This window comes from Lipotes vexillifer, unplaced genomic scaffold (assembly GCF_000442215.2).
Source record: "Lipotes vexillifer unplaced genomic scaffold, Lipotes_vexillifer_v1.1 scaffold1798, whole genome shotgun sequence".
Lineage (NCBI taxonomy): Eukaryota > Metazoa > Chordata > Mammalia > Artiodactyla > Lipotidae > Lipotes > Lipotes vexillifer.
The window spans coordinates 565,662-577,791 of NW_006789032.1; the positions used below are offsets into that span (position 1 = coordinate 565,662).

The 12,130-nt window shown below is 65.6% G+C and overlaps 1 protein-coding gene across 1 annotated transcript in view; it reads left to right on the plus strand.

Moving 5' to 3' along the window:
- The window catches only part of LOC103070657 (protein-tyrosine kinase 6), a 16,163-nt gene that overhangs the window by 967 nt on the left and 3,066 nt on the right, over nt 1-12,130 (plus strand). The window contains 15 exon segments of the mRNA XM_082931244.1: nt 2,006-2,054; nt 2,056-2,128; nt 2,285-2,451; nt 3,728-3,869; nt 3,955-4,145; nt 4,314-4,455; nt 4,610-4,723; nt 5,466-5,669; nt 6,659-6,845; nt 9,997-10,105; nt 10,390-10,566; nt 11,105-11,182; nt 11,184-11,259; nt 11,892-11,967; nt 11,969-12,036. Coding sequence (XP_082787370.1) covers nt 2,006-2,054; nt 2,056-2,128; nt 2,285-2,451; nt 3,728-3,869; nt 3,955-4,145; nt 4,314-4,455; nt 4,610-4,723; nt 5,466-5,669; nt 6,659-6,845; nt 9,997-10,105; nt 10,390-10,566; nt 11,105-11,182; nt 11,184-11,259; nt 11,892-11,967; nt 11,969-12,036 — 1,853 coding nt within the window.

Genomic DNA, 12,130 nt, shown 5'->3' on the forward strand with positions numbered 1-12,130 from the left:
GTGACCTCTCGGCGCAGGCTCAGGGTCCGCAGGACAGGGTAGCCTCCCGGCACAGCTGTGTGCCAGCGCTGAGCAGGGCCCTGCCGTGTGGCTGTGGACACAGTACATGGGCCTCAAACATTTGATCCACACCCTGGGCGTGGTCCTTACCTGTCTTTCTCCTGAATGTCTTGGTCACTGTAATCCCTGGCTTCTATTTATTTATTTTATTTATTTATTTTTGGCTGCGTTGGGTCTTTGTTGGTGCGCGCGGCCTTTCTCTAGTTGCGGCGAGCAGGGGCTGCTCTTCGTTGTGGTGCACGGGCTTCTCATTGTGGTGGCTTCTCTTGTTGTGGAGCACGGGCTTTAGGCACGGGGGCTTCAGTAGTTGTGGCTCGCGGGCTTCAGTTGTTGTGGCTTGTGGGCTCAGTAGTTGTGGCTCGTGGGCTCTAGAGCACAGGCTCTGTAGTTGTGGCACATGGGCTTAGCTGCTCCGTGGCATGTGGGATCTTCCCAGACCAGGGCTCGAACCCATGTCCCCCACATTGGCAGACGTATTCTTAACCACTGCGCCACCAGGGAAGTCCCATCCCTGACTTCTAGATGGAGGGGGCGCCAGCTGGGGAACCCTGGGGCAGAGACGCCTCTTCCCAGCCCCAGCACTAAGAGATGATATGCTGGCTGAGAACAGGCCAGAAGCTGGTTGGTGAACAGGGCTAGCAAAGCTAGGCTCAGCTGCCCAGACCTCGCCCTGACGCGGGCCCCTGGACTTGCACCAAGCTCTGTCTCTGCCGACCAGAAGCAGGTCTCACCTTCACTCAGGCCACCTTCAGCATCCTGGGGGCCCCTCAGCATTCCCACAGTCTCCTGGGGGATTTGCATCTGGGGGAAAAGCCTGATTCACAGGAAGGTATCTTCTGAGAGGACTCCAGGCCACCACCCCACAGCCAGCCGTTCTGATGCGTAGGGGCCTACAGTCCTTCCAGGTGGAGGACGGACCCCGAGAGCAGCTCCTGGAGGTGGCTGGCAGGGTCCTGGGGGGGGGGGAGGGGCTGCTGGGAGGAAGAGCTAATGACTGTGTCTGGGCTGAGATGCAAGGGCTGCCACACTCGTGGTGTCCTCAGCCCCAGCTACCTGGCTCCTGTCCCCAGGCCGGCGGGCCGGGGAGACCCCTCAACCCCCACAGAGAGGCTCACTGCTCTCCAGCTGCAGGGCCCCCGGTCTTGTTGCCCACTGCTGCACACCCCGGGGATGGGCTCCAAGAACGTCACGGAAGGCGGGGTGTGCGCGGGGGCTGGGCCCAGCCCCCTAGGCCCTGAAGTGGGTCCAGGGGAGGGGTGGGGAGCACTGCTGTCCAGGGAGGGTCCCCCGTAGCCCTTCTCGTGGGAGAGGCTCTCCTGGCTACAGGGTCCCAGACAGCAGGCCCGGCTGCAGGAGGAGCCTGGCAGCCGCACGGGGCTGTGCGTCCTGCTCCCACATCAGTGTGTCCCCAGCCTGCCATCCGGCCAGAGCTCGTCTCGGGGGACCCAGGTCCACAGGTCCTTGACACTTACCCGCGTGTCTGCTGATTTCCCCCCCAACATCCCCCAGGCCTGTGCCGCTCTGCCTTCCATCACCCCACCCCTTCCTGCCTCCAGCCTCAGCCCAGCCCCCCGGCTGACTCTGGCTCCTTCCCCGTAGCCCCCCAGGGTAGGCACAGGCCTCTGTGCCAGGGCAGGCCTGTCTCAGCCCCTGATCTGCAATATCAGATCGCCCCAGGCTCCAGCAGCACCCGCCCGCCAGCTTTGCCTACCTGGTCCCCTCTTTGGGGGGCACCCCCACCTGTGTCCAGTCCCCGATGACTCCAGAGGCTGGGCCCTGGGGGCTGGGGCAGGTGTGGATCCCGGACTGGGTCCCCAGCACCGGGAGCCAGGTGTTCCTTCTCCCTCTCACCTGCGTGGAGTGGGCCTCTGGGGCCTGACCCATGGTGGGCAGGGCTTGCTCGGGGCTGGGCCGGTGTGGGGACCGCCAGGCCTGCCCTTTGCAGCGAGTACTTTAGTGGCATCAGCTGAACCCAGGCCCAGCAGCTGCTCCTGTTCCCCACCCAGTGCTCTGGGGGCCTTCCCCATGCGGCCCAGGGAGAGCAGCCATGGGGACTACTCACTGTCAGGTACCAGGTGCCCTTGACCTTGGGGTGGTTGCTTCCCAGGCAGTGCCAGCCCCCAACCCACCTCGGACCCGACAGTGTGCATCACCTGGTTGGGGTGGCGGGAGGGTCAGGGCAGGCTGCAGCCAAGATGTGGCCTCCATCTCTGTGCCCTCCCAGTCTGGGCCCGGACCAAAGTCCACCACTACGGCATCTCCACAGCAGCCAACGGCAGCCTCCACCTGCAGAAGGACCAGCTCGTCCCCAGCCTGGAGGAGCTGCTGGCCTATTACAAGGCCCACTGGAAGCTGATCCAGAACCCACTGTTACAGCCCTGTGTGCCCCAGGTGGGCCCATGCCCACCCCCCTACCTGCCAGGTTGCCCCTCCTGAGACACTGTCCAGCACACATCCAGCTGGCCCGCTGTGACCCTGGGTGCTGCTGGGGGGGACCTGATGAAGCCTGGGAGCACCAGGTGCCCCAGTGACTCCTCCACGCTCTGGTTCATCCCTGTGGGTTATATTTCTTTTTAAAAATTTTAATTAATTTTTGGCTGCGTTGGGTCTTCATTGCTGTGCGTGGGCTTTCTCTAGTTGTGGCGAGCGGGGGCTACTCTTCGTGGCAGTGCGCGGGCTTCTCATTGCGGTGGCTTCTCTTGCTGCAGACCATGGGCTCTAGGCACGCGGGCTTCAGTAGTTGTGGTGCACAGGCTCAGTAGTTGTGGCATGCGGGCTCTGGAGCGCAGGCTCAGTAGTTGTGGCTCACGGGCCTAGTTGCTTCGCGGCATGTGGGATCTTCCCAGACCAGGGCTTGAACCCGTGTCCCCTGCATTGGCAGGTGGATTCTTTTTTTGTGTGTGTGTGGTACGTGGGCCTCTCACTGCTGTGGCCTCTCCCGCTGTGGAGCACAGGCTCCGGACGCGCAGGCCCAGCGGCCATGGCTCACGGGCCCAGCCACTCCGCGGCACGCGGGATCCTCCCGGACCGGGGCACGAACCTGTGTCCCCTGCATCGGCAGGCGGACTCCCAACCACTGCGCCACCAGAGAAGCCCTGGCAGGTGGATTCTTAACCACTGAGCTGCCAGGGAAGTCCAGGTGTTATATTTCTATGGGATTCTCTGGGGTGGGGGGAAGATGAGGCCCGTAGGATGCCCTCCCACCCCGCCCAGCCCTGTAGAGCGGGCAGGAGGGGAGGGCAGGTTGGGGAAGGCGCCCACGGCAGCCCCAGGCCAGTGCGGAGGCTGTGGGAGGAGATGCCAGTGGGGATGGCACCACACCTGCGCTGGAGCCGTGGTGCCTGCGCCTGTCCCAGGTGAGCAGTCCTGCTGGGGGGCTGGGCAGCCATCTGGTTCCTCTGGTCTCTTAGTGACAGTCTGGACAGGGGCAGTAATGAGCGCTTGTGGATGGATGCCTGCCGCCAGCAAAGGTGCCATTAGGTCTGGAAGCAATTAGGGCCAGGCCTCTGGAGGTCAGCACCTGGGCCCCCTGCCCCGGCCAGGGCCAGAGTTGAGTGTGCGCTGGGGCGCAGGGGCAGAGGGCCAGAGGCCTGGGGCCCCAGGAGCAGCTGCCCACTCTGCCTAGAGAGCCACAGGCAAAGGCCCTGAATGCCCCCCACACGCGCAGAAGCCCCCTGAACAGGGCGAGTGGCGGCGACCCCACCCTGCGTTTACCCTGCGGAGGAAGCTGGGCGAAGGCTATTTAGGGGAGGTGTGGGAAGGCCTGTGGCTGGACTCCATGCTCGTGGCGGTCAAGGTCATCAGACCAGGTGGGTGGGGCCCCCTGGAGCCTGGGGCAGTGGCGGTGGGCAGCAGGTGGAGGGCCGGGTCCCAGAGCTCTGCCCTGTCCCACAGCTGGTGTGAAGGTTGCCGACCTGGCCCAGGAGATCCAGACGCTCACGAGCCTGGGGCACGAGTGCCTCATCCAGCTGCACGCGGTGTGGTCCGCGGGCGAGCCGGTGTACATCGTCACGGAGCTCACGCGCAAGGGCAGCCTGCAGGCCTTCCTGGGCAGTGAGTGTCGTGGTGGCCACACCTCCTGGCCGGTGGGGACGGGGACACTGCCCCTTCTCATGCGGGCCTTTGACGTTGCTGCAGGCCTTTTTACTAAACCCCGATCATCCGAGGCCCAGATGGCTGTGGTGGGCTCTGGCCACAGTGAGGCCAGGCCGGGTCCAGGCGCTGAAGCCTCTGGATCACCGGCCCTGTGCTAGCTCATCATGGACCCAGCCTGGCTCTGGGCGCCCCCTCTCGACCTTGGCCCATTTCTGTCCCTGGTTGGGGACCCGGCCCGCTGCCATGAAGCAGCCTGCATGGGGGCGGGCAGCACAGTGCCCACTGCAGCCCTGGTGAACGGTGCCATCCTTGCCCATCTTAGAGCTGAGGACACTGGGTTGTGGAGGCAGAGACTGGGGCTGGGACAGTGGGGTAGGAGTGAGCAGGTTCAGGCCACAGGAAGGTCAAACTGGTGGCTGGGTAACACTCCAGGGCCCAGGGCGGTTCTCTGCAGGTGGACACAGGTCAGGGGGCCAGAGTGCCTCAGACGTGGGGTCCCGGGCGCCGGCCTGGCTGTGCAGGGTCGGCGTGGGGGTGGGCGTGAGTGCCATGGCGTGCGGGCACCCAGGTGACAGCTGGCTCTTCTGGGAAAGGAAGCAGCCAGTTTCTGGGGTGTGACTGCTCCCACAGGGCTGATTTCAAGCCACGTCACGGCGTCACCAGACGTGGAGCTGGCGGGATGTGCACTGTCAGCTCCACTGCACCCTGCCGGCTCCGGTCCCACAAGATGGACAGTGGAGGGTGGGGACTGGTCAGGTGGGGTCTGCCTTCAGGGTTCCCTACCCCCGTCCTGGGAGCCCCAGGCTGGCAGCTGTGCCCCAGAGGCCTGTGGGGACAGAAGGGGCAGAGGCATGCACAGCCGCCCCAGCTCCTCAGTCCCTGGAGGGTCAGCTCTGCCTCGCAGCAGCCAGTCTGTGCTCACCTTGAGCACAGGTCCCACCCGGGGGCTGGCAGCGGGTGGGGAAGCTGGGACCCTCAGGTGCAGATAAGGGACTCCCACGCCGGGACTGCTCAGATGCTCAGAGAACAGAATCTGTAGAGTTGGAGAGATTGGCGGCGGGGGTGGGGGGGGGGGGGGGGGGTGACACCTCGGGCAGAGGCAGCCCAGAGGGAGGAGGTGAGGACAGGCCACTTCAGGAAGGCCCGTCACCCTGCTTGTAGGTCAGAGCCTTGGACACCGTCCCCCTGACCCAGGCAGATGGGGGGAGGGCGCAGGAGGGTTTGGCCTGACCTTTCGGGACTCCGGGCAGCCAAGCCTCAGCTCTGACTTGGGCTATAGCCCCTGACCCCCCTCTGTCCTGTCTTGGGAGAGCTGAGGGGCCCGAGGGTGAGGGCTTGGAGCTGGGCTCCCCCGGTGCTGGGCGGTTCCCAGAGCAAGCAGCGGTGTGGGGCTCGGGGCTCCGAACACGTTGAAGGGCTCACTCTGTTTCCCGGGGCCTGGGGTGTGTGGGGAGCAGAGCTGGCAGGCGTCCTGCGAGGGGAGGAACTGCTGGGCGGGGTGACAGGAGAGCCAGGTGCGCACGGGGGTCACTGGCACACCCCTGGGGCATGTCATCAGCACAAGCTGAACAGGTTTGGTGCTGGTGCGCTGGGAGGGGCCCAGACCTCAGCCTCCGATCCCTCCCGCTTCCCCGTGTGGTTCAGGCGGGACCGGGGCAGGGCTCACGGGTGGGGCCTGAGGCCCGAGGGGGCTCTGGCTGGCGGTGAGGGGTGGGCGTGTGGGGGTGGGGGAGCCAGATGGATGCCCAGCAGCTCCGCCCCTCCCCTCTGGGTCCTGCCCCTCTTTGGTCAGCGGGTTGCTCCGCTCACGAACTTGTTAAATACCTGTGGCTGATTTCAAAGTGAGGCAGGTGGTGCCGTAGTCTCTTCTCAATAAAAGGGAAAGCGCCACCAAGTAGGGTTAGTGTGCGATTTCCCCTGGTCATCCTCCTTATAGCCCTCCTGTAGGGGGCAGAGTCCCTGGCACCCCAGCTTCCCGCTGGGGAGGAGGCCCCTGGGCCTTGGGGGAGCTCCTTTGGGGGCGGGCAGAGAGGCAGCGCGCCCGGCCGTCCCTGAGTCCCGGCTCAGTCCGGGCAGCCCTGGGAGGTTGGGGAGGGTGTGCCTCGCCCTTCACCCTCCAGCTCTGAGTCCCACGCCCCCTGGCTGAGTGCCCCCATCTGATTGGTGACCCCACCCTCCTGGCACTTAGGTCTGATCATGTGGGCAGGGGCACCTGAGTGGCTGCTTGGGCAGGTTTCCCCCAGCGGGTGGGTAACAGCAGCGCCCAGACTGACCTGGCCCAGGGGGTGGGAAGACAGGTGGCCCTTGGTGTAGAGCCTAGGGTGCTTGGGAGGCCTGGGAGGGGCATCTCTGGTGGCACAGGTGTGGCTGGCCCGGCTGCCTTGTCACAGGGAACTGAGCGGCGGCTCAGTGGGGTGGGGACGGCCTGTCAGGGTCAGCCCTGTCCACATGCTGCTCCCAGCTGGAGCAGAGAGGCGGTGAGGCCAGGCGGCCCAGTCCCCAGGCCAGGCTCCCCTGGGCCCCAAGTATGTGGGCCTCTGGGACTTTGAGGCCCGCACAGCCCAGGAGCTGAACTTCCAGGCAGGGGACCTCTTCCACATGGCCAGAAATGAGGAGGAGTGGTGGTGGACCGTGCTGCTGGACGGGGTGGGCAGGGCTCTGGCCAAGAAGGAGACGGTGGGGGGTGGGGGGTGGGGGGGGTGGTGACACCTCGGGCAGAGGCAGCCCAGAGGGAGGAGGTGAGGACAGGCCACTTCAGGAAGGCCCGTCACCCTGCTTGTAGGTCAGAGCCTTGGACACCGTCCCCCTGACCCAGGCAGATGGGGGGAGGGCGCAGGAGGGTTTGGCCTGACCTTTCGGGACTCCGGGCAGCCAAGCCTCAGCTCTGACTTGGGCTATAGCCCCTGACCCCCCTCTGTCCTGTCTTGGGAGAGCTGAGGGGCCCGAGGGTGAGGGCTTGGAGCTGGGCTCCCCCGGTGCTGGGCGGTTCCCAGAGCAAGCAGCGGTGTGGGGCTCGGGGCTCCGAACACGTTGAAGGGCTCACTCTGTTTCCCGGGGCCTGGGGTGTGTGGGGAGCAGAGCTGGCAGGCGTCCTGCGAGGGGAGGAACTGCTGGGCGGGGTGACAGGAGAGCCAGGTGCGCACGGGGGTCACTGGCACACCCCTGGGGCATGTCATCAGCACAAGCTGAACAGGTTTGGTGCTGGTGCGCTGGGAGGGGCCCAGACCTCAGCCTCCGATCCCTCCCGCTTCCCCGTGTGGTTCAGGCGGGACCGGGGCAGGGCTCACGGGTGGGGCCTGAGGCCCGAGGGGGCTCTGGCTGGCGGTGAGGGGTGGGCGTGTGGGGGTGGGGGAGCCAGATGGATGCCCAGCAGCTCCGCCCCTCCCCTCTGGGTCCTGCCCCTCTTTGGTCAGCGGGTTGCTCCGCTCACGAACTTGTTAAATACCTGTGGCTGATTTCAAAGTGAGGCAGGTGGTGCCGTAGTCTCTTCTCAATAAAAGGGAAAGCGCCACCAAGTAGGGTTAGTGTGCGATTTCCCCTGGTCATCCTCCTTATAGCCCTCCTGTAGGGGGCAGAGTCCCTGGCACCCCAGCTTCCCGCTGGGGAGGAGGCCCCTGGGCCTTGGGGGAGCTCCTTTGGGGGCGGGCAGAGAGGCAGCGCGCCCGGCCGTCCCTGAGTCCCGGCTCAGTCCGGGCAGCCCTGGGAGGTTGGGGAGGGTGTGCCTCGCCCTTCACCCTCCAGCTCTGAGTCCCACGCCCCCTGGCTGAGTGCCCCCATCTGATTGGTGACCCCACCCTCCTGGCACTTAGGTCTGATCATGTGGGCAGGGGCACCTGAGTGGCTGCTTGGGCAGGTTTCCCCCAGCGGGTGGGTAACAGCAGCGCCCAGACTGACCTGGCCCAGGGGGTGGGAAGACAGGTGGCCCTTGGTGTAGAGCCTAGGGTGCTTGGGAGGCCTGGGAGGGGCATCTCTGGTGGCACAGGTGTGGCTGGCCCGGCTGCCTTGTCACAGGGAACTGAGCGGCGGCTCAGTGGGGTGGGGACGGCCTGTCAGGGTCAGCCCTGTCCACATGCTGCTCCCAGCTGGAGCAGAGAGGCGGTGAGGCCAGGCGGCCCAGTCCCCAGGCCAGGCTCCCCTGGGCCCCAAGTATGTGGGCCTCTGGGACTTTGAGGCCCGCACAGCCCAGGAGCTGAACTTCCAGGCAGGGGACCTCTTCCACATGGCCAGAAATGAGGAGGAGTGGTGGTGGACCGTGCTGCTGGACGGGGTGGGCAGGGCTCTGGCCAAGAAGGAGACGGTGGGGTTGGAGCCATGAGTCTCCCCGCGGCCCTCGTGGGTCACTCCAAGTTGCCCGTCCCTGGGCCCTGCAGGGCGTCTATCGGGACAGAGCTCTGCGCCGCCGTGGCTGGGCTATGGGTGCGGGCAGGGACCCTGGGCTGCCAAGGAGGGGGGGCCCATGGCTCTGTCTCCCTGCCCCCCCAGTGGGGCTGGGCCTACCATCCTGGCCTTGGGATCCCTGGCTGGGCTTCTGCTGTGTGGCATCTGGGGATGGGGGCTGCAGAGGCTCCGGCCCCTCCTCCGTGCCGGGACCCAGAGAAGGGCAGCCAGCTGACAGTGCGTCCAAGGCAGAGAGCCTGGGCCTTCTGGGGAGTGAAACTTCGTTCACCTTCCAAACACCCCAAACCAGCCTGCTGGCCTAGTCAGGGAGCAGGAAGGCCACTGCGACAGGCCCGCCCGGGTGTGGGCCACAGACCTGCTGCCCGTACCAGCACGGCTGCCCATCGCTGGCAAGGTGGCTCCCAGAGACAACTGTGGGCCTGAGGGCGGCCCAGCAAGCTTGGGCCACAGGTGCAGCCCGGCGTGCGTGTGTCCACGCGACCCCAGGTGGTTCCCTGAGCTCTGGACGGGAGGGTCTGGCAGAGGGATTCCCACGGCCCCCCCGTGTGCCTGTGCACGCCACTGATTGAGCACCTGCTGTCTGCCGGAGCCGACACGGGCAGGGTCGCCCCTCCTGGGGGAGACACGTAAGCACGGCGCAGACAGGACCATCTCAGGCAGGGCCCCCGACAGTGATAAGGCAGGGGCCGGCACTGCCAGTGCAGAGGCCCCGGGCCCTGGGAACCCAGCACACTTGAGAAGTGGAAGGAGGCTGGGTGGTTGGCGGGGGGTGGGGCAAATGGGAGAGATTCCAGAGGTGCTGGACTGGTGGGGGTGGCCCGCGGACCCTACGAGGCTCAGTGCTGGGCAGTGGTCTTCCGTGCAGGGACCCACATTCCAACGGGACCTGAGGGAGCCGAGGGTGCAAAGGGCGGGGCGGTTGGCAGCAGAGGTCCCCTGGGAAACTCCGCAGGCCCAGCCCTGCCCTGGCGCTGGGAGCTGGGGTGTGAGAATGCCTGTGGACGTGTGTGGGTGCATGTGCGTCCCCAGGTCCCACGGTGCTAGAGCATGGCGTGCCTGTGGCCCAGGTACACAAGGCGGCCACAGAGTCACAGAACGATATGGTCCAAGAGCATGGCCACAGAGCCACATCCGAGGTTGGGGAGGGTTGCTGTACCCACAGGATGGGGGGCTCTGTCTGCACAGATGAGGGACAGTCCGGGAAGGGTAGTGGGAGGGGACTTCTCCACTTCTGGGTCACCAGGGTCCTTCCTGGGGTCCAGAACTGGCCACTTGGGGCACTTGGGGTCGGTGATGGGCAAAGGGGCCTCTGGGTCAGTGAGTGTCCGCGGGCAGCTGTGGGCCGGGCTTGGGGGCACGAGGAGGCAGCGGATCAGGTGGGCTGGGACTCGGTGGGGGGCACAGGTGGGGGGCCGTGCGGCTCAGGGTCCCCGCGCCCCGCAGGTGGTTCTTTGGCTGGATCTGTCTCTCGGAAGCCCTGCACCGACTGCAGGCCGCGGGCAACGAGCTGGGGGCCTTCCTGATACGGGTCAGCGAGAAGCCGGCGCCAACTGCGTCCTCTCGGGTGCCTGCTTCCCACCCCTGCCCGCTCCACAGCCCCACCTGGGCCTGACTTCGGGGCTCCTGGTCCCTAAGCCCTTCGTGCATGCAGAGCCCGGCCCCTCTGGCCTGTACCCTCCACTGCGCTGGGACGTCCAGGCCCTGCTCTGGGAGCTCTGACCCTCAGTGGGTGCAGGCCCTGCAGCCTGGGTGCCTTCCCCGGCATCTGGCCGGTTCTCTCCTTTCCGCGTTGGGGGCACCCCTGCCAGTGGGCCTCTCTCAGCGCCTGTTCACAAGCATTCCCTCCGTCCAGTGCGGGACCAGCAGACCGTTCGCCACTACAAGATCTGGTGGCAGGACGGCCAGTTGCACCTCAACGAGGCTGTGTCCTTCCCCAGCCTACCCAAGCTCGTGGACCACCTTGAGGCCCAGAGCCTGTCCCACGGCCTGTGGCTGGCCTCGCCCCGCCGAAAGGTAGGCCCCCTGCCCCCAACAGGGACACAAACCCTCGGGTGGAGGTGGGTGTGGGTCCTGACTCCCTGACTGGCTGGGGGACCCCTGGGGACACTCAGCCCAGGGACTCTGGCTATGTGGGAACCGTGGTTGTACAGAGCCGGGCGCGGGGGGACAGTGGGCAGGGGACGTGTCCTCCTTTGCCCAGTCACTCTCACCCTTGGGCCAGCTAGAGGTCAGCTGTGCTCCTGCTACGTCCTGAGTCACTCTGGGCTGGTGGGAGCTTGGGCCACGTGCCCCGGCGAGCAGCCAGACAGGAGTTTTGTGTGAGTGGCACTCAGGCCAGTGTCACTGGCCCAGAGCAGGTGCGGGGGAGGGGTGGTGGTGGCCTTTGTTTGCAGGACACAGCAGGGGTCAGCCAGGCTTGGGGCAGTCCCTGGGAGAGCCTGGCCACATGCCGGACACTGGGACCCTCCCAAGCAGGACATGGCCCTACATTTGAGGATAGACCAGGGGCTGACTTCCCGAGGACAGGTACCCCCGCCCCGTGTCCCTGCAGCATGAGCTGGAGCCCCTGCCCTACTGTGACGACTGGGAGAGGCCACGGGAAGAGTTCACGCTCTGCAGGAAGCTGGGCTTCCAGCTACTTTGGGGAGGTCTTCGAAGGGCTCTGGAAGGACAAGGTCCGAGTGGCCATCAAGGTGATCGTCCGAGGTGAGCGGGCTCCAGGCCAGGGACTTCTGGCTTTACTCACGGGGGTGGGGCAGCCCAGCAGCCCTGGGCCCTGACGCCCTGCCAACCACTCGCCGCCCTAACTTGGATCACCTGTGGCACCTACCGCAGTGTCCGGGTGGCATTCTCCTTTCACGCTGTTATCTAAATGCATTTATCTTAAAAGGGAATTTTAAATTCTTAATATAAATGGAAGGAAATCCATTAAAATAAGTAGATCACTAGAAATCTGAAAAGCTTCATCTAAAATCTTCTTGGGACCCACTAGAGGTTGGGATCGCCCACTTCAGGAACCAGGGGCCCAGGGGTGCAAGGGAACACACTTGGGAGGGGGTGTTCCAGCTCCACATCTGGCTTGGGCAGGCGTAAACCACATGGGGGTGTCTGTGGTCCCTGGGGTGTGGGGAGAGCAGCTGGTGGGCACAGCGGACCCTTGTGTGAACAGCGGGGACCAGGCTGCGTCTGCCCTGGCATCCTGGCTTGGGAGCTGGGGCATCGCGGAGGGCGCCCACATTTCCTGAGCCTCTGCTGCGTGCGGGCGGGGGGATGGGTGGGACAGGGGCTCAGCTCCTTCGAGGGCTGCACCCAGCAAGGCCGCCCGCCTGCCCCGACAGCTGACCTCCTGCGTCAGCACACATTCCAGTCGGAGATCCAGGCCATGAAGAAGCCGCGGCACAAGCACATCCTGGCACAGTGGGGGACCCTGTGTACACATCGCAGAGCTCCTGCCCAAGGGGAGCCTGCTGGAGCTGCTGCGGGGTGAGCGGGGTGGGGGGACCAGAATGACTTGTGCCCGCTGGAGGGAACGGGAAACAGGCACGGAAAGAAAAAGAAAACCCGCCCCCCGCCCCCC